The sequence below is a fragment of the Boleophthalmus pectinirostris genome, unplaced genomic scaffold (genome assembly GCF_026225935.1).
Source record: "Boleophthalmus pectinirostris isolate CB_2022bp ecotype Guang Dong unplaced genomic scaffold, ASM2622593v1 HiC_scaffold_21, whole genome shotgun sequence".
NCBI lineage: Eukaryota > Metazoa > Chordata > Actinopteri > Gobiiformes > Gobiidae > Boleophthalmus > Boleophthalmus pectinirostris.
The window spans coordinates 30119258-30141135 of record NW_026571175.1 but is presented as its reverse complement, the minus strand read 5'-3'; the positions used below and the strand labels follow the sequence as shown (position 1 = coordinate 30141135).

The window sequence follows — 21878 nt, the reverse complement described above, 5'->3', positions numbered from 1 at the left end:
AACCCAAATGAAAACAAATATCTTAATCGGTTAGGCTGTACAGTGGGCTACATAATCCCAATGAGGAACATGATAAGATTATTTGTAGTTTCGCAGTAGCAGCAATACAAAAAGCAATAGCATAATAATTATAAACGGCATTAACTGGGATACTTGTTGACCTATTTCATTACTCTTTTTCCATTTTTGTAAGACTACCTTAAAACAACATCTATAAAGTATCTATAAACTATAAATTTATGCATTTTAAACGTACCTTAAACAAATCGTATCAAATTTCCTGTTGGCATCTCGTCCGATTTGCAGCTATACCCGTGCGTCCTGGCCGTGCGTAAAGTTCCCGGCTCGTTTACGCACACCTCTCCTTCATTGACAGTTTTATTAACGCTGTCAAACGCGGCGGTTTATGCTCCAAAAGACCCCGGTAAATCACCACCACACGACCCGAAGCGCCGAAGACCCGCCCGTGCTCCGAGTAGTAAACATTTTGAGCTTGAGGCGCAGCAAGTGCTAATCCGATAATTACATTAAAGTCCATCAGGAGAGTTTAGTGGGACACACCATATTGCCGACCTAAGAAAAGGCGTTTAACGAGCACAGCCCGTCTGCCACCGGTCGGGACGCACCACCAACCCCCCTCCTCCGTGCGCCCGTGTCCCGGCAGCAGCGTGGAGCAGACTGGAAAAGAACCACGGAATTAGAAGCAATGAGATCAGAGTGTGAATTGGCAGCTACAGCGTGGGGACAGCTATTTATCCACTCCTAACTTGGACGTATTTATAAAGGTGCACTCTGTAAGGGTCCTTTAAATTTAAATTGTCTCCGTGAAGATGCTATTGCTTTGTAATGTTTCACAGTATGGCATTAAATCTTGCTGTCTTCACGGAGACCAAATCAGACAAAGTTACGGGTCAGATCGCAGTCAGAATGTTGGTTTTTAGTAAGCATTTTTTGAGCTATAAACCTGCAATTGAATAAATGTAATGCAGAGCTGTTTAATAAGCTGTTTATTTCAGTAATTATGACCTAATTTATGTGTCTGTGTTGTCCTGTCACAATAAATACTATATCAATCAATATATATCATTCAATACATGGCAGATGGAATAATCATTTTTGGTTGTCAGTATTCATCATGGATACTTTTTCTTAATGATTTTTTTTTTTCCTGTACTATGATGAGATTTGAGCTGTAGATGTTTGAATTAGGAACTTTATGATTAATTATAGACACAAACTAACTACTTAATGTCCAGGCAGAGAAACAACAAATCCATAAAAAAACAAGCAGGTGACAGACCCCAACCAAAAAGTTATATAAATAAATAAAGTTTTATAAATAAATAAATAAATAAATACATAAATATATATATATATATATAATATATAATATATATATATATATATATATATATATATATATATATATATATATATATATACAATACATATAACTCTTTTGTAGTAAAAACTCTAAATAAATTATAGCCAAAATATAGTAACAATTCAGAAACAATCCGCCAGCTCCACTTTTCTCAAACACTTGCCATGATCAGTTTTTCAGTGCTGTATTTAACTCGTATAAATTATGGAAGTATTACAGTATAAGGGAGTATTATGTAGGTCAATGGTGTAAATCTCTACCTCCGTCGTGTGGTGACTGAGTGTTACTACAAAATAAGATATACAGGATAGAGTGAGGTTTCAGACCCTTACCACAGTGGAATAAACATTAGTACAATTCTAATAGATTTAGACAAACTTTATTGATCCACAAGGAAAAATCATTTGGACACAGTAGCTCACACATCACAATATAATATAATAACAAAGAGAAAAAATATAATTGGTAATAAGAAATTCAAAATAAGAAAAAAGCAAAAAAAAAATAGCAAGAACTGGTGTCAAATAAGACATAATTGTGTAACTGTATCTACATGTACATATCTACACAATATAATGAAGAAGAAAAAAAACATATCAGTCGCAGTTTGAACAGAGGTTTGCCGTCACACACATCTGATTCCCTTTTGCATTTATGGAGTTTGAGACTATGGAGTTTTCCGCTGTTAGGACATCCAACAATCACACAATTACAATGTCCGAATCTCAAAACTAAAATATGACAATATCAGAACCAGAAACAAAAGCGATATGGTTCAAAAGACTTGAAAAGATCGACTTTGTCAATAGACGCACCCACTGGGAAAACAAACATGGCGGTTTGATGCTCACTTTTTCGGAAAATCCTTCCCAGTATGCATTGCGCGATGACCGGAAGTCCAAAATTCTTGATGCATCTATTATGTTTCACAATTTTATTATTAACAACCACCACAAACCGCCACAAACCATAAATGAAAACCAGTCTTCTTTAAGTGTTTTGCCGTGTTTAACAAATGCTTGCTCCTTTTTCACACATGATGCGTTGGGTCAAATTGCAGGAGTGGTCGTACCAGGTCAGCTCCGTCAGATTCACAAGCCGTCCCATCCTCACACAGTCCTCTCCGTTCGGGTTCTGCCCTGTCCAGTTGTCCGGCTCCTTGTTCCTCGCATCATTGGCCCAAAACGCTAGACTTAGGATCAGAAGAACCAAATACACATGCACGTGTTATTTGTGAATATGCTCGGTGCACTACAGTGTTTGGAAAACTCACAGTTAGAATCGTTACTTCCTCTCCAAATTAATAAATACTGAGATGAGATGAAATAGAGAGATGAATCCGTGTATCATTCGTTCATTCGTTTTTCAAAATAAAACCAAAAATAAGAAAATGAAAAAACAACTATTTTCTTCATTTGTCTCCAAAACCAAAATAAAAAAAACAGATAATGATTTTTATTTTTATTTTTTTTTAGTTTTCATTTTGAGTTTAAATGAAAAATGGAAAAAACGAATAACGGCCGTTTCCTGTTTCCGTGACTTAAACTGCGATGCTGGACTGAACCAGGACTAAACCAGGACTAAAATAGGTCTGAGACCAGACCGGAACCAGAATGGGACTGAGACTGGGACTGAGACCAGGACCAGACCAGGACCAGACCGTGATTGAACCCGAGACTGAGACCGGAACCAGACTGGGACTGAAAGCAGGACCAGACCGTGATTGAGACTGGGACCAGACCAGGACTGAGAAAAGATTGAAAAAGAGACTGAAAAAAATGAATCATTAGCCTTTTTTTCATTTTGGTTTTGGAGACAAATAATGAAGAAAACAGTTGATTTTTTCATTTTCTTATTTTTCATTTTATTTTGAAAATTGAATGAACAAATGATACACGAATTGCGATGTTCGTATCTCGGTGTTAACACTAATCCTAATTTTGACGAATAATAAATACTAAAATAACACCACAAAGTGAAATATTCTACATATAAGAATAACTGAGTAGTCTTTATTTGAATTAATTGGATTTTAATAAACGTTAAAAGAAGTAATGGACTGGAATGGATTTAAAAAAATGGGATAAAGATGAACTGAACTGAAGAAAAAAAGCCGAAAATAACAATATCATAGGATCTGACCCACAACTACATACGGAAATATTTCTTTGGAGTTATTCTCTCCATAATCTTGCCTTGGGTTCAGAGCAGATCCATCCGTCCACCTCCACTGCCCTTCAGATTGTGAGTCTGTCAACCCAATCCAAAACTTCTCGTAATCATAATGCATCAGCGTTTGGAGTTTAGCAGTCAGAAAGACCTAAAATAAGAACAGAATTTAGCTTTTTTCACCTTGTAGTCCACGTTTAAGTGTAAAGTACAATACCTGCTCCTCTCTGGTCTCTATCTTCACCAGGGATGCTCCATTTTGCTGCTGACACATCTCACGACTTTCATTCCAGCGCAGCATGACTGAACTTGGAAAAAAATAATAGCACTTTGTACCATTGAACTCCCAGCCGTCGTCACATGAGGCCGTGCGGTTTGGACAACAGGAGCCTGTGGGAGGCGATAGTTTCACTGTTGAAAGATCTTGAAATTCTCAGACAACTTTGTTAGTGAGATGTATTTATCTTCACATGTTTTGGCTGCTAGTTGAGAGTTGTCTAGCCTGATTCATCAGCCGGTTTCACTTCCTTCACTTTGTAGAAACTATCTGACCTCGCAGTGTAAGACTTCATTCACTCCACGGTAGGCGGGTACTTTTTATCATTTAACCAATCGCTGCTATTTGGTCATGACGTACGTAATGCGCCGGTATATTAAGCTTTTCCCAAATCCCATAGGAAGAAGGGCAATAACATCTTTCTCTTTGATGAAATTCACCAAACATTCTCTTTATTCCAGTTTTAAATCCTCTGTCTCGGGAATCGTTGACAACACTGAATATATCACTCTTCGCTGATTTGCTGGTGACCGAACTTGCATTTCCGGGGTTCTTGTAAACCGTCTATTGTATTTTGATTCCTGACCTAGTCGCTGGAGAGAAATGAAACTGAGGTAGCGCCAGTCTCACTACGAGTTGTCTGCCCCCCACCTCCCAAAAGCAATAGGAGTTGTGTTTTGTTTCATATATTGTTAATTGAAGACAAGGTAAATGCTACCAAAGTACCATATTTTTTGGACTATAAGTCGCATCAGACTTTTTGGGGAAAAGTATTTTATAAAATCAGGGATCAGAAACCGACATTTCATCTTGAACGGCAAGTTATAGTAAAAACAACAGAAAAGAGAACAACAGGCTGAATAGGCATTAATATGTTAACGTAACATATTAACAGTTATTTAGATAACTATAGCATAAACAACAAAACTTTACCAAACTCTCGCTCTCACTCCAAATCACTAAATCCATTGAATCCATTGAATTCTTCATCCTCAGTGTCACTTCTAAGCAACTCCACACAACTTCAGTTGCCACTAAAGTCCAGGCTTTGTCAGTCCATCCAGTGACTTCCAGGAAAGTTTCATGGCGTACGCGCCCATTTCTCATGAAGCTGTGTTCTCCGTCCCGCTTTCTGCCAGTCCCTCACAAGTTTCTCCCTCACTCCAAACTTTCTTTCTGCTGCTTGATTAACATTTTCTGCTGCATATTTCACTACTTGCAGCAGAACAGTGGCTTTTTCTGCAGGAGACATGTGCAGAAAACTGATACACAAGCCTCGAGCCTCTCGCAGTTGTATAAGTCGCAGGAAACACCCAAACCATGAAAAAAAGTGCAACTTATAGTCTGAAAAATACAGTACTGGATTCTGGTTTCATCAAGAGTCTCTATATGTTTCTCATTCATTTAGCAAAAAACAAAATCTAGCCAAGTTAAGATGACTTGGATTAAGAAACTTTTATTATGATTTGAGTAAATTTCACTTGACAAGTAAAATTATCTGTGGAACAAGATTTTTTGAAGTGAAAATATGAAAATGCAACTTGCTACACTTAAAAAATAGAAAAGCAACTTTCTGCACTTAAAATAAGAAAAAAAATTGAATGTTGCTTGAATTAAGAAAAACTCACTAGTAGATCATTTTACCTGTTGATTTAAATGTACTCAAATAAAGTTAAAATGCTCTTAATTTAAGTCATTTTAATTTACCTAGTTCTTGTTTTTTTTCCAGTGTAGCCTCCATGATGCCTTTGAGCTCTTAAAGTCTGAATTTTTCCAAAAGTCTATAGGAAAACTTAAGGGAAATTTATTCCCAGAACGGGACTTTAGAGGACTTTGTAGATAAGCGTGATTGACAGGTGAATAAACCAATTAGGGACACGCATAATTTGTTGATATCAAAACAAATATAGCTGCTCACAAGAGAAAAATAAAAGAAAAAAATATCACAGGAAACTGAAAAACACTGTGGATTTCTGCAGACTCAATGTGAGAAGGACTTAGACTGTTAATTTGAGGTGAGAGAAACAGATTTAATGGCCTTGGCTTGAGGCACCAAGTATAAAAAAAATACAGAGATCATTCTGAATTGTGACTTCTGAGTTATGTTTTGTTTCATGTATCATTAATTGAAGACAAGGTGAATGCTACCAAAGTACTACTGGATTCTGGTTTCATCAAGAGTCTCCATATGTTTCTAGTTTATTTTGGTTTCAAATATTAGTCGTTGTTTATCTTTTTTATATCTGGTGATCTTTCTGTCCAGAGTCCACAGCTCAGAGGGATGTGAGGGTTGCATTAATAGTTTTACATAGAAATATTACCTGAGACACATGTGGTTTTCTTACCTGTGCAGTATGTAACACAGACTCCAATGAGAGCACCAACAGCAGCCAAAAGCAGCACACTGAGCACCACTAGAGCCACCCTCTCCGCTGTGACCTTTGACCTGCTCTGTGAGGCAGACTTCAAACCTGGGGACAAGACAGACATTGAGGATTTGACACAGTCCAAGGCTTATGAAATCCATTTTAAAGATGCTCTTTGGAGGTATTCCATGAACATTGTTTAACAAGTCCAAGCTTATTCTGAAATCCTGATATAAAACCAGCTCCATCTCCAGATTAAGGCTCAACACGTTCCATGACAGAAACAAGCCTGAGTCTGACCAAAGCTAACTCAGGCCTGAGGTTTGGGCACGCAGTGACTCTGTGAAGGTCAGATCAGTGGAGCAACGACATTACGGGAAATGGATGAAAAGTGTGGAGTTTTTTATGATCTGACTAAAATGAGAGAGAAGCCACACCATGTACAGACAAGAGTTTGATTTGGGACACAGATCTTCTCCGTTCATTCTGATGTGAGGAGGGAGAAGAAGCAGAGAGGAGGCGGGCTGCGGAGTGTGGAGCCTGGTTAATGCAGGCGGCCAGGGAAAGAATTTGCCTGATCCTCTCCTGATTTGTGGTAATATGTGTTCTGCTGTGCGTAAAAGTAACGCTGAACTCTTTAAGTGTAGCTGAACAAGAAATGATCAAACCCACGCAGAGGTGTTTTCAGTTTACCTTTTTGATAAGTGCAGCATCTGAAGCCACACGTGACTATAAAAGTCACAGTTGTTCTACCACAGATGTGTAAGTGCACATGCTCAAACTTTCACAAAACTGTTCCTTTACATGTTCTTGGAGACAGAGCTAAAATAATCTTGACAGTTCACCTGGTCCTGACCAGGTCTGTACCTGAGTGCTTTTTACTGCAGAAACTCAGAGTCACTTCTGGTCACTTTGGTGGAACGACACTGAGACTGGATTGCCCAAATAAACCAGGCTTTCACTGTAGCTCGCTTCATGGAATGTCCCCATGTAACTTTTCTCCTGCAGGGTGAGGTTATTGATTTGAATGTTGTGTTTTACAGTATGGGGTCATACTTATGTATCTCACAAGCCTTTAATATTGCAAAGTTACAGGTCTTATTTATAAAATTCATTCATTTCTAAAAGAGTGTCTCAAAATATACTTGAAAAAGTTTGCATGGACAAAACACAAATTTCACGTACGTGAAAAAATATTAGGATTTATAAGACCCTCCACAGCACTCACGCACTTTCCTCTTCATAGATCACACCTGCAGCACAAACCTGCGCACGTGAGTCCACCTCACACCACCTCACGCCACGCCCCTTTAACGCCTCCATTTCACCATAAAAGGACAATGCAGAGTTCTGAATGAGATTTACCTAAAAATGAGCTGATAATGAGTTTAATCACAGTGTACAGCAGCTCTACAGTTCACCTGGAGGAGCGCAATGTTTCACATGAACATGATATATATATATATATATATATATATATATATATATATATATATATATATATATATATATATATATATATATATATATATATATATATATATATATATATATACATATGTGAGTGTGTTTTTAAATGCCATGTTTGACATGAGGAGCTTACACTCTCTTGTCAGAGCTTGTTTTGTGTCTTGTTTTGGGCTTCATTAATGAGGCCCCTGATCTGGTGACCCTGCGTGACCCTGTATTTTTGAGCAATGAAAACATTAATTGAAACATTTAATGCCATACTGTGGAACATTGTAAGGCAAAGCAATAAGCTCTTCTTAGAGACAAGTGTGTAGCAGATCCTCCACCAGAAAAGTAAACATTTTGTGATAGTTTTCAATGGAGCCAAGAACAATACACTAAACTAGAGAATGTACATTGCCTTTAGATTTAATGTAAATAAAAATATTGTAAAAAGCCACAGGTGGTAAAATGACTTCATGGCAGTTCACATGAATAATGAAACGGTTTTGTTTACTACATGCATTGTTATATTTTGTGGTTAATTACAGGAAGTGCATAGTTCCTATAATGTTTCCCTGCCAGGAACATGTTTATTCAGGAAAGATTTTTAATCTTTATTTTTTTAATAAAAAAAAAAAACAACACTTTGTAACTTTTTGGTTGGAGGTCTGCCACCTGCTTGTTTCTATGGATACGTCATTGCTCTGCCTGGAATGTTCCACAGCTCTAACTTACATTTCTTATATTACAGGTGATTTTACAGCTCAGAAGCACCTAGAAAAACAGACATTCTGACTGTTTGCGGGGCCGCCTCTCCACAGATTTGACCTGTAACTTGGCCTTGTTTGGTCTCCATGAAGATTGAAATATTTAATACTGTGAAATGTCCATGGAAAAAGCATTTGACAGACTCTCTACCAGAAAAGTTACACAATGCACCTTTGAGTGTAAATTAATCATGAAATCACCTCCAACATGGAAGTAAAATGACAAATGTCAACAAAATTGTCAAAAGAGGAAAGAGGAAAACTGTGAGAATTTTAGCAACATCTCTAAATGCAGTTAGGTTAAAGGTGCACTGTGTAACATTTCGAGAGGAGGGTCTGCCACCTAATGTCTCCATGGAAATGTTATTGCTTGGTCTAGAATGTTCCGCAGTATAGATTAAACCTATTTATCATGAGGGAGACAAGCAGGTTACAGTACTACGCTATATTACAGGTCAGATCTGTGGAGAGTCGCACCTTATTTACTTTACATTTGAGCAATAGAAACACCTAAAAAGAATAAATGCTGGATGTTTAATTTCATACCATGGAACATTAGTTGTATTTAAAGATGCACTGCGCAACATTTCTGGTGTAGGGTCACTGCCTACTTGTCTCCATGGAGATGTTCTTGTTTTGCCTGGAATGTTCCATGGTATGGCATTAAACATATCCATTTATTCATTACATGTGTTTCTATTGCTTAAAAATACAATAATTCCTTCTGTGAATGGGGTGATTCTCCAAAGATCTGACCTGTAAAGTAGTCTCCCTTGGCATAGACAGGTTTAGTCTGTACCATGGAACATTCTAGACAAAGCAAGAACATCTCCATGGAGACAAGTAGGCTGCAGACTCTCCTCCAGAAAAGCTGCGCAGTGCACCTTTAATTGAGTAATAAGGGTGTTCTAACTTGTCTTTAAAAATACATTGCGCAACTTTTCTCGTTGAGGTTCCAGCACCTGCTTCTTTGAGATGTTATTGCTTTGTCTAGAATGTTCCACGTTACAGACTAAACCTGTCTATGTCAAGGGAGACTACTTTACAGATCAGATCTGTGGAGAGTCACACCTGTTCACAGAAGGAATTAAATGTATTTTTGAACAATAGAAACACACATAATGAATAAAAGCTAAATAGATATGTTTAATGTCATACCATGGAACATTCCAGACAAATCAAGAACATCTCCATGGAGTCAAGTAGGCAGCAGATCCTACACCAGAAAAGCTGCGCAGTACACCTTTAATTGAGTAATAAGGGTGTTCTAACTTGTCTTTAAAGGTGCACTGCGCAACTTTTCTCGTGGAGGTTTCATGATTGTCTTGTTCATTGTCTTCTTTGAGATGTTATTGCTTTGTCTAGAATGTTCCACGTTACAGACTAAACCTGTCTATGTCAAGGGAGACTACTTTACAGGTCAGATCTGTGGAGAGTCGCCCCTATTCAATTATTGTATTTTTGAACAATAGAAACACCCATAATGAATAAATACTAGATGGAAATGTTTAATGTCATGCCATGGAACATTCCAGACAAACCAAGAACATCTCCATGGAGACAAGTAGGCAGCAGACCCCCCCTCCAGAAATGTTGCGCAGTGCACCTTTAACTACAACTGAGTGAAGTGGGTATTCTAAAATTTAAGTAACTCTAAAAACACAACTAAAAGCATTAAATACAATCTCAAACAAAAAGAACATTATCAAATTGTTCATAAAAACATACATACTCACATCGGTTTTTCGACATATTAACATATTCGACATTTTCTTCTGTTGCCATTTTATCCGTCTTGGTCAAATGTGTGTCAAATACTGTATGAAAGTTTTTGTTCCTACACTGTAAAGAGCTGTCACTTCCTCAATTTTTGATCAAATAATTTTTTTTTAACACAATTGAACTTCCCATGAGCTGTCATCAAAAAGGTCAATATAAAAAAAGCATATAGAAAAAATTTAGTCAGAATTCATTTGTGAATTTAATAATAATATAAGAGTACATTAGTTTTACACAGCGCTTTTCATGATAAAACAAAGACGCTTCACAATAAAGTAAAACTAAAACAAGGACAGGACAGACAGTAATGAGGAGTCGGTTTCACTTCGTGGAAATTAGGATTAGGATTCGTTCACTCGACAGTAGCTGCTATTTGGTGTTGACGTATGTTGCGCTGCTAACTGGTATATTACTCTTTTCCCAAATCCCGTAGGAAGAAGGGCAATAACGTCTTTCCCCTTGACAAAATTCACCAAACATTCTCTTTGTTCCAGCTTTAAATCCTTGATCTCGTGAATCATTGCCAACACAGAATGTATGGCTCTTCGCTGATTGGCTAGTGCCCATTTCCGGGGTTCTTGCAAACCATCTAGTGCAGGTGTGTCAAACTCATTTTGGTCTGGGGGCTGTATCCAACCGACTTTGATCCCAAAGGGGCCGGATCAGAAAACTCATGTCATATAAACCCCAAAAATAACAATAAGTTCAAATATTTGTGCAGAGAAACATAAATCTATTACAGAAATCTTTTTTAATTGATGAACTCTTTCTTTTACAAAATATTATAATATTATGAACAACCTAAACTTTAAGAAAAATACAATTTCAACACGATGTTTTAACATGAACTTGTACGTAAATAGGAATAAGTCAATTTTTCTTGGAAAATCCTGCACTCGACGTCCACTTTTCTCATGTTGGATATTTTTCTGATGAGGGTGTCACGGTCAACAGTCAAAACGATCGTCCTTTAAGAGCGTTTGGAAAGAGACAAGTCTTCATTTGTGCTGCTCTGGTGGGAGGGGCCACGTACAGAGACACTGGAGACGCTGCTGTGATAAACACCACAGAAAATTAACAAGATTTTAATAGAAAATATAATTTAAATATTTTAATAGAAAATCAGCCGAGGGCCAGATTAAAGGTCTTGGAGAGCCAGATCTGGCCCCCGGGCCTTATGTTTGACACCTGTGATCTAGTGTATTCTGATTTCTGACATAGTTGCTGGACAGAAATGAAATTGAGCGGAGGCACTAGGCGGCACCAGCCTGGCTAGTCGAGTTTCTAATGTGAAGGGGGAGAGAGTTCCAGAGGGCGGCCGTGGCAAAAGCTCGATCTCCAAAGGTCGGGCACTTTGGGTTGACTGTGTGAGTGAGGCGGTCAGAGCGGGCAGAGGTCGCCCTATACACGAATCCACTCGGGTGTCCCAGTACAATTTTGGTAAACTACAAAGCCGCACCACCCGCAGCGCACGCAAACACACACGGAGCAGACAGTGACCGCACAGCGACAAACACCCGCAGCCACACTCATCACTCTACGCCGACGAGGAACGGAACGGTGGAACGAACTGAAAAAATGAGTGCAATGTGCCACTTCTAGACACAACTGAACAACTGAGTCACTGCGAACACGCCGACAATCCAGCGGTCCCAGACAGCAAACTCCCAACCTCCAAACAAAGTCCCACTGACACATGGAACTATTGTGTTTTGTTTTAAGTCTGGTGCGGTTTATTTGTGAAAAAAGTTAGAAAATAGACTATTTAATGACAGTGCACCTTATAATCCAGAGTGCCTAATAGCCCAGAAAATACGGTAATGAAGAGCTCTGTAGGTGATCAGGAGGATCTTGAAATTGATGCGCTGTTGGATGAGGAGCCTGTGGAGTCGTTGCAGAAAGGAGGTGATATGAGTGGCAGAGTTTTGAACAACGACCGGAGGTGCCCCGCTGTAGATTTGCGGAACTTCCGGTTAATGGTTTTCTGTGGCAAAATATCTGTGGAAATGTCTAGCATATTCTCCACCAGCTTCATAAATCTGCCCCATTACCAAATCTTCAACCGACAAGGTCCACAAAGGATAAACAAAGAATTTATCCACAACTATCAAGATAAAAAAGATGAAAGCTTTAAAGGGACAGTCTGGAATTTTGGACATAGGACCTCATTTCCTCGTGAGCCAGAGTGTTGGAGACGTGTGGAAACACTTTTTAAAATATTCCGTCCAGTCCTTGTATTTGCAGAGGTCACTGGTGCTAGACTAGTGCATGTCAATGGTCATAATTATCCTGCCACTAAAAACAGTCTTACCCACTCCACAAAACAGCCGAAACAAATCTATTATTACACCAGACTGTCGATGTAAATGTCTCTGTTGATATAATAATGTTTGAAATAAAACTAACCTCGCATCGTATGAATCGTCGCAAGTTGAGGGACTATTTTCTCATATATCAGTCCGCCGCTGCCGAGCTTTCTATCAGGAAGTACATCTCACTGCTGCTGCTCAGACATAAATCCTTCAAATGCAAGACTGGTTTTACTTCTAAAATTATTCTATCAACACAGACATTTGCATCGACAGTCTGGTGTAATAATAGATTTGCTTCGGGTGTTTTGTGGAGTGGGTAAGACTGTTTTTAGTGGCAGGATAACTATGACCATTGACATGCACTAGTCTAGCATCAGCGACCTCTGCAAATACAAGGACTGGATGGAATATTTAAAAAGTGTTTCCACACATCTCCAACACTTTGGCTCACTAGGAAATGTGATCCTATGTCCAAAATTCCAGACTGTCCCTTTAAAGCAAACAACGACTAGCTTTACTGAACTACTGAGCAATGTTATGGTAACTTTGAGATGTCTTGCATTCAAACTGCACAAATCTATCTGTGCTAATATCGACATCATGAAATCGATTTATATTTTTGTTGTAGAATCAGTCTGAGTAAACAAGTTACTTATGTTTTATTCATGACAATAATATTAGTTTTGCTCAGTAGTTCACTAATGCTTCATCGTTGTTCACCTTTAAGTTTTTGTCTTTCTTCCCTTGATAGTTGTGGATAAATTCTTCATGGTTTATCCTTTGTCGTTGGTTGAAGATTTGGTGATGGGGCATATTTATGAAGCTGGTGGAAAATACGTCACACATTTCCACAGACATTTTACCACAGAAAACCATTAACCAGAAGTTCTGCAAATTTACAGCGGGGCACTTTTGTCCGTTGTGAAAAAAGTCTGTTGCAATAATCGAGTCTGGAGGTGATGAAGGCACGGATGAGAGTTTCGGCAGCGGAGGGGGAGAGGGACGGGCCAAACGTGGGCAATTTAACCCTAAACCCCAACCCCTAACCTTTAACCACTATCCCGTATCATGTATAATAATTACATATCAACATAAATAATCGTGAATAGTTGTGAAAGGCACTTATAAACTCATCATGGTGAATAATTAGGACAAAAAGAACACATAAAATTACTTTGGACCAATGCAAAAAGTAACCAGGTCTGTTTCAGGTACAGTGCCTTTAATAAATACATTGTTGGGCTTGGTTTATTTTGACATTCACAATTTAAACATCAGTGTAGTGAGATTTAGCTGAGAAATGAATCAGCAATTTAACAGAAATTCACAGAAACATAAAACATATCAAACGAAACATACTGTACGTTGACTTAAGATCTATTCCCACAGGATTAGTATAACCTGTGGACCTTTGGTGAATTGTAATAATTGCGGAGATCTATTCCTGAGATCTTAATCCCGTGTGAATGCGCCATGTCTGTAATTTGTAAAGTAAAAATTACGCCGCAAATGACCTACTATATTTTGCTAAACACAGTCTCCGTGCGAATCTGCATCTCAGTGTTTGTTGTGGTAGCTGCGTGCCCTTTCTATCTCTTTCCGGCTTGAATATGGAGGCTGCGGTAGAAATTTTGATTAACACTTTTGAGCTTTTTAGGGGCAAATTCTAATACAGCCCCATATCTGCAGAAATGGGAAGAGGTCCAAGAAGAGAGCCAATTCTCGCAGGATGATGGCCTGGATGACGTGTGGCAGCAAGCGGCAAGGAACATTTTAAATAATATAACTAACTAATAACTAGCCAGACTATATCCTCCATATTGGGGGGCGGGGGCCATCTAGTGCCCGCTAGATCGCTACTGAGAACCGGGCGAGGGAGCGGTCCGCACAACTCGGCCGCTAGATCGACACTGGTTTAGTCCTGGTTAAGTCCTGGTTTAGTCTCGATTCAGTTCTATAACAGTCGTGGATTAGTCCCGATCCAGTCCTGTACCAGTCCTGGTGCAGTCCTGATCCAGTCCTGGTTTAGACCTGGTGCAGTCCTGGTCTAGTACTGGTCTAGTCCTGGTCCAGTCGCCTTTATACTAACTGCCCTTCCTATTTTTATAGCTGATGTATCAGTATATATATCAGTAAAACAGAGTAATTCATGGACTTCGCTTATCCCGTGCAAATAAGCTGCAAGTAACACAGACGTGGGGCGGTAATTTACAAATTACCACACGTCCCCAGGTTGTACTTTTTTATTGCTCTTTAAAAGGCCCCCATTACGTTATCCTCTGATCTATGTTGACATGTTGTTTCCTCATTGCAAACATACCCGGAGTTGTGAAACGAAACACAACTCCAAGTATGTTATGGTCAGAATGCTTGTTTTGTTGGTATTTTTGAGATATAAAACCACTTGTAACTGAATAAATATAAAGTAGATCTGTCTAACGTCACACTGTAGAACATTCCGAGCAGAGCAGTGACATTTCCATTTCCTTGTGGTAAATCTAAGGTGTCATTAATTTGCAGTTTGGCTCCTTCTCACACACAAACCTTTCCTTTGAACCACAGTAAGCATCAGTCCAGCAGATGTCCACTCCTTCACATTCCTTTGGGTCGCCCATCATCACACAGTCTTCAGCTTCAGGATACTCATTAAAATCTCCTATCCAATTGTCTGGTTGCCCGGGAGCCCAAAACTTTAATCTAAAGAGGAAAAGTTTAAAAATGACATGGAATTACTAACTCATAACACTAGACACTTAAAGGCACATTGTGTAACTTTTTAAATGCTTTTCTCCATGAAGATGTAATTCCTTTGATGTTTCACAGTATGGTATTAAATAGGGGTGTAACGGTACATGTATTTGTGCCGAACTGTTGTGGTACGGGATGTTCAGTTCGGTGCAGAGTTGTGCTCAGGTGAGTTCGTGCAATTTGTGTGTGTTTACATTCTGCCACTACATGAGCAGCTACACCAAGGTTCAGCTCTTCGATATTCACGAGGAAACTCATCCGTGACTGGGGCGTCAGTGTTTCCCACAGCGCTGTATAGTTAGGGCAACCGCCTTAACTACGTCCCTCTGAACCACGTGAATAAACTATGGTCGTCGCGCCCCAGTCCTCACTCTCGCTTGCCAGCAGATCTGCACTTACTGCAGTGTTTCTCTGCAGATTTTTCTGGCCAAAAATATGAAGATTGCATAAAACATGTAGTACTGCGCTTTACTTTTTGAAAATTTTTGTTTACTGTTTACAAGGAATTTAATTTTTTATTATATTTCATACATTTGTTGCTTATTTGAGAATATTTTATTTAAATTATTAGTATTACCAAGCACTTTGCATTTATTTTATTTTCACATTTGTATAATCTTACAACAAATTGTTGGTTTAATAAACACACCAATAAACAACAAGCAAATGGTTTTTGCATTTTGTTCCCAAATGTACCGAAAATGAACCGAACTGTGACCTCAAAACCGAGGTACATACGAACCGTGATTTTTGTGTACCATTACACCCCTAGTATTAAACATTTCTATCTTCATGAAGACCAAACCAGGGTTTGATCAGTTATAGGTCAAATCTGTGTAGAGGCGACCCCCCCTCACAGTCAGAATGCCTGTTTTTTTGCAAGTATTTTTCAACTATATCACCTGTAATTGGATAAATGTAAGGTAGAGTTATTTAATGTGATACTGTGGAACATTCTAGGCAAAGCAATGACATATCCAAAGAAACAAGTGTTTAATAATAGTAATAAGTAATTTCTCACTTTTGGTTCAGTGGAGAGCCATCAGCCCACATCCAGATTCCCTCAGTTTGAGAATCAGTCAGTCCAATCCAAAACCAGTCCTTATGAACCAATGCCAGTCTGTGGTACAGGAACACCTGAAGTTGCACAGAAAATATTTTAATGAGGGTCTGATTTCAAACCATCAGTCAGGTTATGATGATACGATATTTTCTTGATATTTTGTAAAAGCTTTTTCCTGTCAGTTTCTAGATCTGTTGACAACCAACTTTTTGTACAGCAGCGTCAACAGCCTTCCAGACACTGTTCAGAGACGTGCACTGTTTTTCTTCACTGTTTAAGAAGGGCCCACAGGTTCTCAGTAGGGTTTAAGTCAAGTGAGAAAGAGGCTATGGCATTATTTTTTAGTCTTTAAGGCACACACAGTGGAGTACTTTGATGCAGTGATGGAGCATTGTCCTGCATAAAAATCATGTTCCTCTTGAAAGATGCTAACTTTTTCCTGTACCACTGCTTGAAGAAAGTGTCTTCTAAAAACTGGCAGTAGGATTTGGAGTTCATTTTGAGTCCATCTTCAACCCGAAACAAGTTCATCTTTAATAATACCATCCCATACCAGTAGCCCACCTCCACTTTGCTGGCGTCTGAGTCGAAATGGAGCTCTGTGCCCATTACTGATCCAGCCACGGGCCCATTCAAGAGTCTGTCAAGAGTCAATCATCTCGTCAATCCATAAAACCTGTCTTCAGATATTTCTTAATCATGTCTTGACGTTTCAGCGTATATTTCTTGTTCAATGGGGTTCAGTCGGGTTTCAGCCGTCCTCACCTTGGCCATGTCTCTGAGCACTGAACTCCTTGTACTTCTGGGCTCTCCAGTTTGTCTGCAGTTCTGAAATATCACAGGAGGATAATGGGCTCCTGGTAGTTTCATGTTTGATTCTTCTCAAATTTCTTGCAGTTAATTTTTTTTCTCAACACGTTTCTTGCGACACTGTTGTTAACAATTTGCAATAAAACATTTGATGGTTCTGTGATCACGCCCCAATATTTTTTCAATAATATCGATTTTAAGAGTGCTGCATCCCCCTGAAAGCCCATTTTGCCAGGAGAAAAGAAGCTGCCTTATAGTTCTCCACACCTTGATATAGGCTGTTGATCTCTTTAGCCTCCCCCCCCCCCGTTTATACAAGTACACATAACCAGATCTGAGATGTACCTGCTCCTCTCTGCTCTCGATCGTCACCAGGAGTCCACCCATGTTCTGACAAATGTCTCTGGCTCCAGGCCAGGACACTTTAGTCCTGTTTGTGGAGATGTAATAACACTTGGTTCCATTGAAGTTCCAGCCGTCGTCACAGGGGTATGTTTGGTTTGGACATGTTTTTACTGTACAGAACAGGTTCACAGTTACTGCAACAGTAAAACAACCTGTATTACACTCAAGCAACATTAAAAAGAAGAAAATGTCACAGCTATGATATATTATTGTAGTATTTTATTGTCAAGAGAAGACCACGCTCATTTGCATATTTCGTATTTAAATGCTGTCTGTTTAACTTTGTCAGTAAATATTTATAAACCACATTTTGCTTTGTTGAAAAATAATTTCCAATTGGCAGAAATGGTTGATGAAATGTATAAAATAAATTATGAACCTTCAGAGCATTGTTTAATTAATTATTCATGATAAGATAATTGATTATACTGGATAATGTTTCTAAACTTTTGTTAAGTGGTGCCCCAAAACTCTAATCAAAGCCAAACACTCATAAAGAGCAACTCTAACTATGCACTCAACTTTATACAATTCTTTATGTCAATGGTCCTATAAACTTACTGCAATATACAATTATTATTGTCCGATGTTGCAACAAATCATCATTAGTGTATGAGTTTCTTCAGATTTGTTATGTTGAAATGCAGTATTACCTGGTACAGGAGTGGTTTTCCCTGTTGCTCTGGTCTTATGTGAGCGTTTAACACTGACTCCAATGAGAGCAGCAACAACAGCCAAAAGCAGCACACCGAGCACCACGAGAGCCACCCTCTCCACTGTGACCTTTAACCTCCTCCGAGGGCGATCTGAGGATCATGGGAAAACATGGTGATCTAACAAAGTGTCCAGAGGAAAATAACACACACACCTCAAATGAGATTTCATTCTGGACTTTTCAATGGACTCAGCTAAACTTTAAATATTATTTACATGTATGTAATGTAATATACAATATGTTTACAGTACTGAAAACTCTTACTCATGTAAAAGTTACATGTTTACAAGTTACATGTCTAAAAATGTACTTTATTACAAATACTGCTGCCAAATTTAGGCAAGGCAAGTTTATTTGTACAGCACAATTCATACACAAAGTAATTCAAAGTGCTTTACAGAATAAGAAATACATTAAAATCATAATAAAAACAAATAAAAACATAAATAATATCATAAAATTAAAAAGAGAGAGAGACATTAATTACATAAATTAGAGAGAAGAGTGCAGAATGAAAATCTGTCTGTCATGTGCAGCTAAACAGAACTGTTTTGAGCCTGGATTTAAACAGAGTCAAAGTGTAGTCCTGTCTCACATGTTCAGGAAGACTGTTCCAGGTTTTAGCTGCATGCATCTGAAACTCTGACTCCCCTTGTTTAGTCCTGACTCTGATGGTTCATGTGGCACTAACATGTCACAGATGTACTTTGGTGCTCGGCCATGGAGAGATTTGTACACAAGCAGGGCTGCTTTAAAGTCTCTGAGCCACAGGAGCCAGTGCAGAGACCTGAGCCACAGGACTTATGCACTCGTACTTCCTAGTTTGAGTCAGGACCCGAGCTGCAGCGTTCTGGATGTTCTGCAGCATCTCATAGATCGTTTCGGAGAGTCTAACCTACTGGAGACAAACGCATGGCTAAGTCTCTCCAAGTCTGCTTCAGACAGTAAACCTTTGATTTTTTTTGTTTTTTAGATGGTAAAAGGCTGCAGATGTTATTGATTTGATGTGGCTGTTAAAGTTCAAGTCTGAATCCATTATTACCCCTAGGTTTCTCGCCTGATTTGAAGGTTTTATAGAGAGAGACTGGAGGTGACTGCTGACACTGTCTCTTTGTTTCTGCGGACCAAACACTATGACTTCAGTCTTGTCTGAATTTAGGTCGAGAAAGTTTTTTGCATCTACTGATCTGTGGGACGCAGTGGCAAATGAGTCCGCTGGTCCAGAGTCTCCTGGTGCAGTGAGACATAGATCTGAGTGTCATCTGCATAATTGTGGTAGGACACATTATTCCTGCATATTAACGGGCCTAATGGCAGCATGTAGAGATTGAACAAAAGGGGGCCCAGGATCGACCCCTGGGGCATCCCACAGGTCAGGGCCATGTGATCTGACAGCTTCCAATTGCAACAAAATACTTCCTGTCTTCTAGATAGGACTTCAACCAGTTTAGTACAGTACCAGAGATGCCCACCCAGTCCTCTAGTCTCTGTAAGAGGATCCCATGATCGACAGTGTCAAAAGCAGCACTCAGATCTAACAGGATCAGGACTGAGACTTTGCCTGCATCATTGTTCAGGCGAATGTCATTTGTCACCTTGATAAGAGCAGTCTCAGTGCTGTGGTGGGCTCTAAAACTTGACTGGAAAATATCAAAGGAGTTGTTCATTTGGACAAGGTTAGTAAGCAGTTGGTAAACAGCTTTTTCAAGGACTTTGCAAAAAAAAAACAAAAAAACAACAGATTTGGAAATTGTTCAGTACTGTGACATCATGACTGCTCTTCTTTAGGAGAGGCTTAATGATCACAGTTTTTACTGCTCTTGGGAATGTTTCAGATTGAAGTGACATGTTAAATATGTGAGCGAGTGGTGAAAGAAAACTGTTAAGGATGGACTTTAGAAATCTAGTGGGTAACATGCCAAAGCAGCATGTAGATGAACTCAGACTGGTGACGATCTCTAAAACAGTTTTGTCAGTTACAAGTGCAAAGTGCCTCAACTCTAAGTGTCTCTGTGGCTTCCTGCTTGTTATTTGTGGAATTGATGCAATTTTGATGCCCTGAACTTTGTCTTTAGAGAATCCTGCAAACACATTACACTTAGATGTGGAAATTAGTTCTAGCGGCAGTGGAGCTGGAGGGTTTGTTAATCTGTTCACTGTTGCAAACAGGACACGAGAGTTGTTGTTGCAATTTCCAATAATGTCAGAAAAGTACCTCTCTCTTGTTCTACCCAAACTGTGGTTGTACATATGCATTTAAAAGTAAAAGTATAAAGTGGACATGAAACAATACTACTCAAAGTGCAAGTTGCTACAGTTTTTTTTTTTTTACACATTCTATTAACATATTAGATAAGTGTCTTTATACTAAACTTGATTATTAAACCGTTTAAAGATTAACTTGTCTTGGGGCTTTGTCCAATCAGAGCAGCTGATGCAGTTATGTGTGTTTGAAATGGCAGAGACAGAGATGAGGGCTGTACTCTGTGACTAAAATGATTTTAAATGTGATGCTCAGTTATAATTACAAGCACGTGTAAAAAAACAAAACAAAAAAACAACGTTAAAACACAATTACCCCAAATACCCACAGTTTCAGCATGAGTTTTTTTGGAAACTTTCCACCCCTGACTGTTTGTGACAAATGCATGCTCACCTGTGATCCACATAGGTCCAGCATTAACGTATGTGCTGTCTTCTTCCATGATAGCCACAGTCGAATGTCTGTCAAAAATGAACAAAGTCGATGTTTTTTCCACATTTTGTTCACTTCCTCAAATAAAGGTGCATTGTGTAATTTGTGGTGGGTGGTATAGTCATTTTCAACAAGGCAAGTTAACGCAACTGCTTCCAAAACCTTAAAGACACCAATTATAGTCCAGGACTTGAACTGACTTACTATTGGAAATAAACATGAAACATAAACTTAGAAATCAATTTAAAGTCATGTCCGTGGACAGAGCTCTACTTTGTTAAACTAAACAATGTTTCTTCAACCACAGGGGGGAGGTAGTTTAACTTTCATTGACAAATAACCGTGACTATCCTATTTACTGAGGTTTTGTTTTGAATGTGAATCTGCAGCTAAACTCTGAACATAAGGAAGAGTTCAATTCAATAATCAGTCAATAGTTAATGCTCGAGTATTGCTCAGAATATTGTCTTCATTTTTGTGAGTTCTGTTTGTTGTGATGCAAATCTCAGGATGAAGCCTTCATAACCTTAGTCTTCAACAACTCCAGTAACTTTGCTTATGGATGGACTGCCTCAGTAAAAACATTTTATTGCTCAACAGTGTTTCAAAATGTATGAATGTTAATTATGATAACTTCATTTGGCAGTGCATAGCCACACTGTCTTGCATGTTAATTAGCTTCCAGCTAAAGGCAACATACTTTTCCAAACAGCTTAAACAATTAGTTTAGCAAAAGCTAAAGAGCATTTGAGCACCCAGTATTTATACAGAAAAACAAGTTACATACATGTCAAAGTGAGAAGGTGACAACTCCTACTGAGGTGTGGCCAGATGTGCTTGATCTGATTTGCTCCATATTCACTTGCATTTGTCACTTCCTGACATAATTAGCAAGCAAAAGGAAACAGAAGTATTTACATTGAAGGGACTTTCTAA

The 21878-nt window shown here is 38.7% G+C and overlaps 1 protein-coding gene across 3 annotated transcripts; it reads right to left on the bottom strand.

The window, feature by feature from the left end:
* Positions 1–1789: 1789 nt before the first annotated feature.
* Positions 1790–20984, bottom strand: LOC110161250 (C-type mannose receptor 2-like). 3 transcript variants are annotated; one of them, XM_020925972.2, is made up of 9 exons: positions 20904–20984; positions 18186–18338; positions 17473–17642; positions 16276–16391; positions 15051–15203; positions 6176–6301; positions 3771–3861; positions 3580–3704; positions 1790–2576 (listed from the first exon to the last, which is right to left on the bottom strand). In XM_020925972.2, exons 1-9 carry the CDS (start codon positions 20950–20952, stop codon positions 2393–2395), a joined length of 1167 nt encoding a protein of 388 aa, XP_020781631.2. In that variant the 5' UTR covers positions 20953–20984; the 3' UTR covers positions 1790–2392. The 3 variants fall into 3 exon arrangements, with proteins under 3 accessions (XP_020781631.2, XP_055012873.1, XP_020781630.2); XM_055156898.1 differs by having other exon boundaries at positions 1791–2576; positions 17473–17666; XM_020925971.2 differs by lacking the exons at positions 1790–2576; positions 3580–3704 and having other exon boundaries at positions 3792–3943; positions 17473–17666.
* Positions 20985–21878: the final 894 nt, after the last annotated feature.

Excerpts from the sequence above, each read along its gene's own strand:
- LOC110161250 (XM_055156898.1), bottom strand. The coding sequence starts at position 20,952 with ATGGAAGAAGACAGCACATACGTTAATGCTGGACCTATGTGGATCACA. Across the intron at positions 16,392-17,472 it reads TCGAGAGCAGAGAGGAGCAG|GTGTTCCTGTACCACAGACT; the intron begins GTACATCTCAGA and ends GTGCAACTTCAG. Across the intron at positions 2,577-3,579 it reads GGATCTGCTCTGAACCCAAG|TCTAGCGTTTTGGGCCAATG; the intron begins GCAAGATTATGG and ends TCTGATCCTAAG.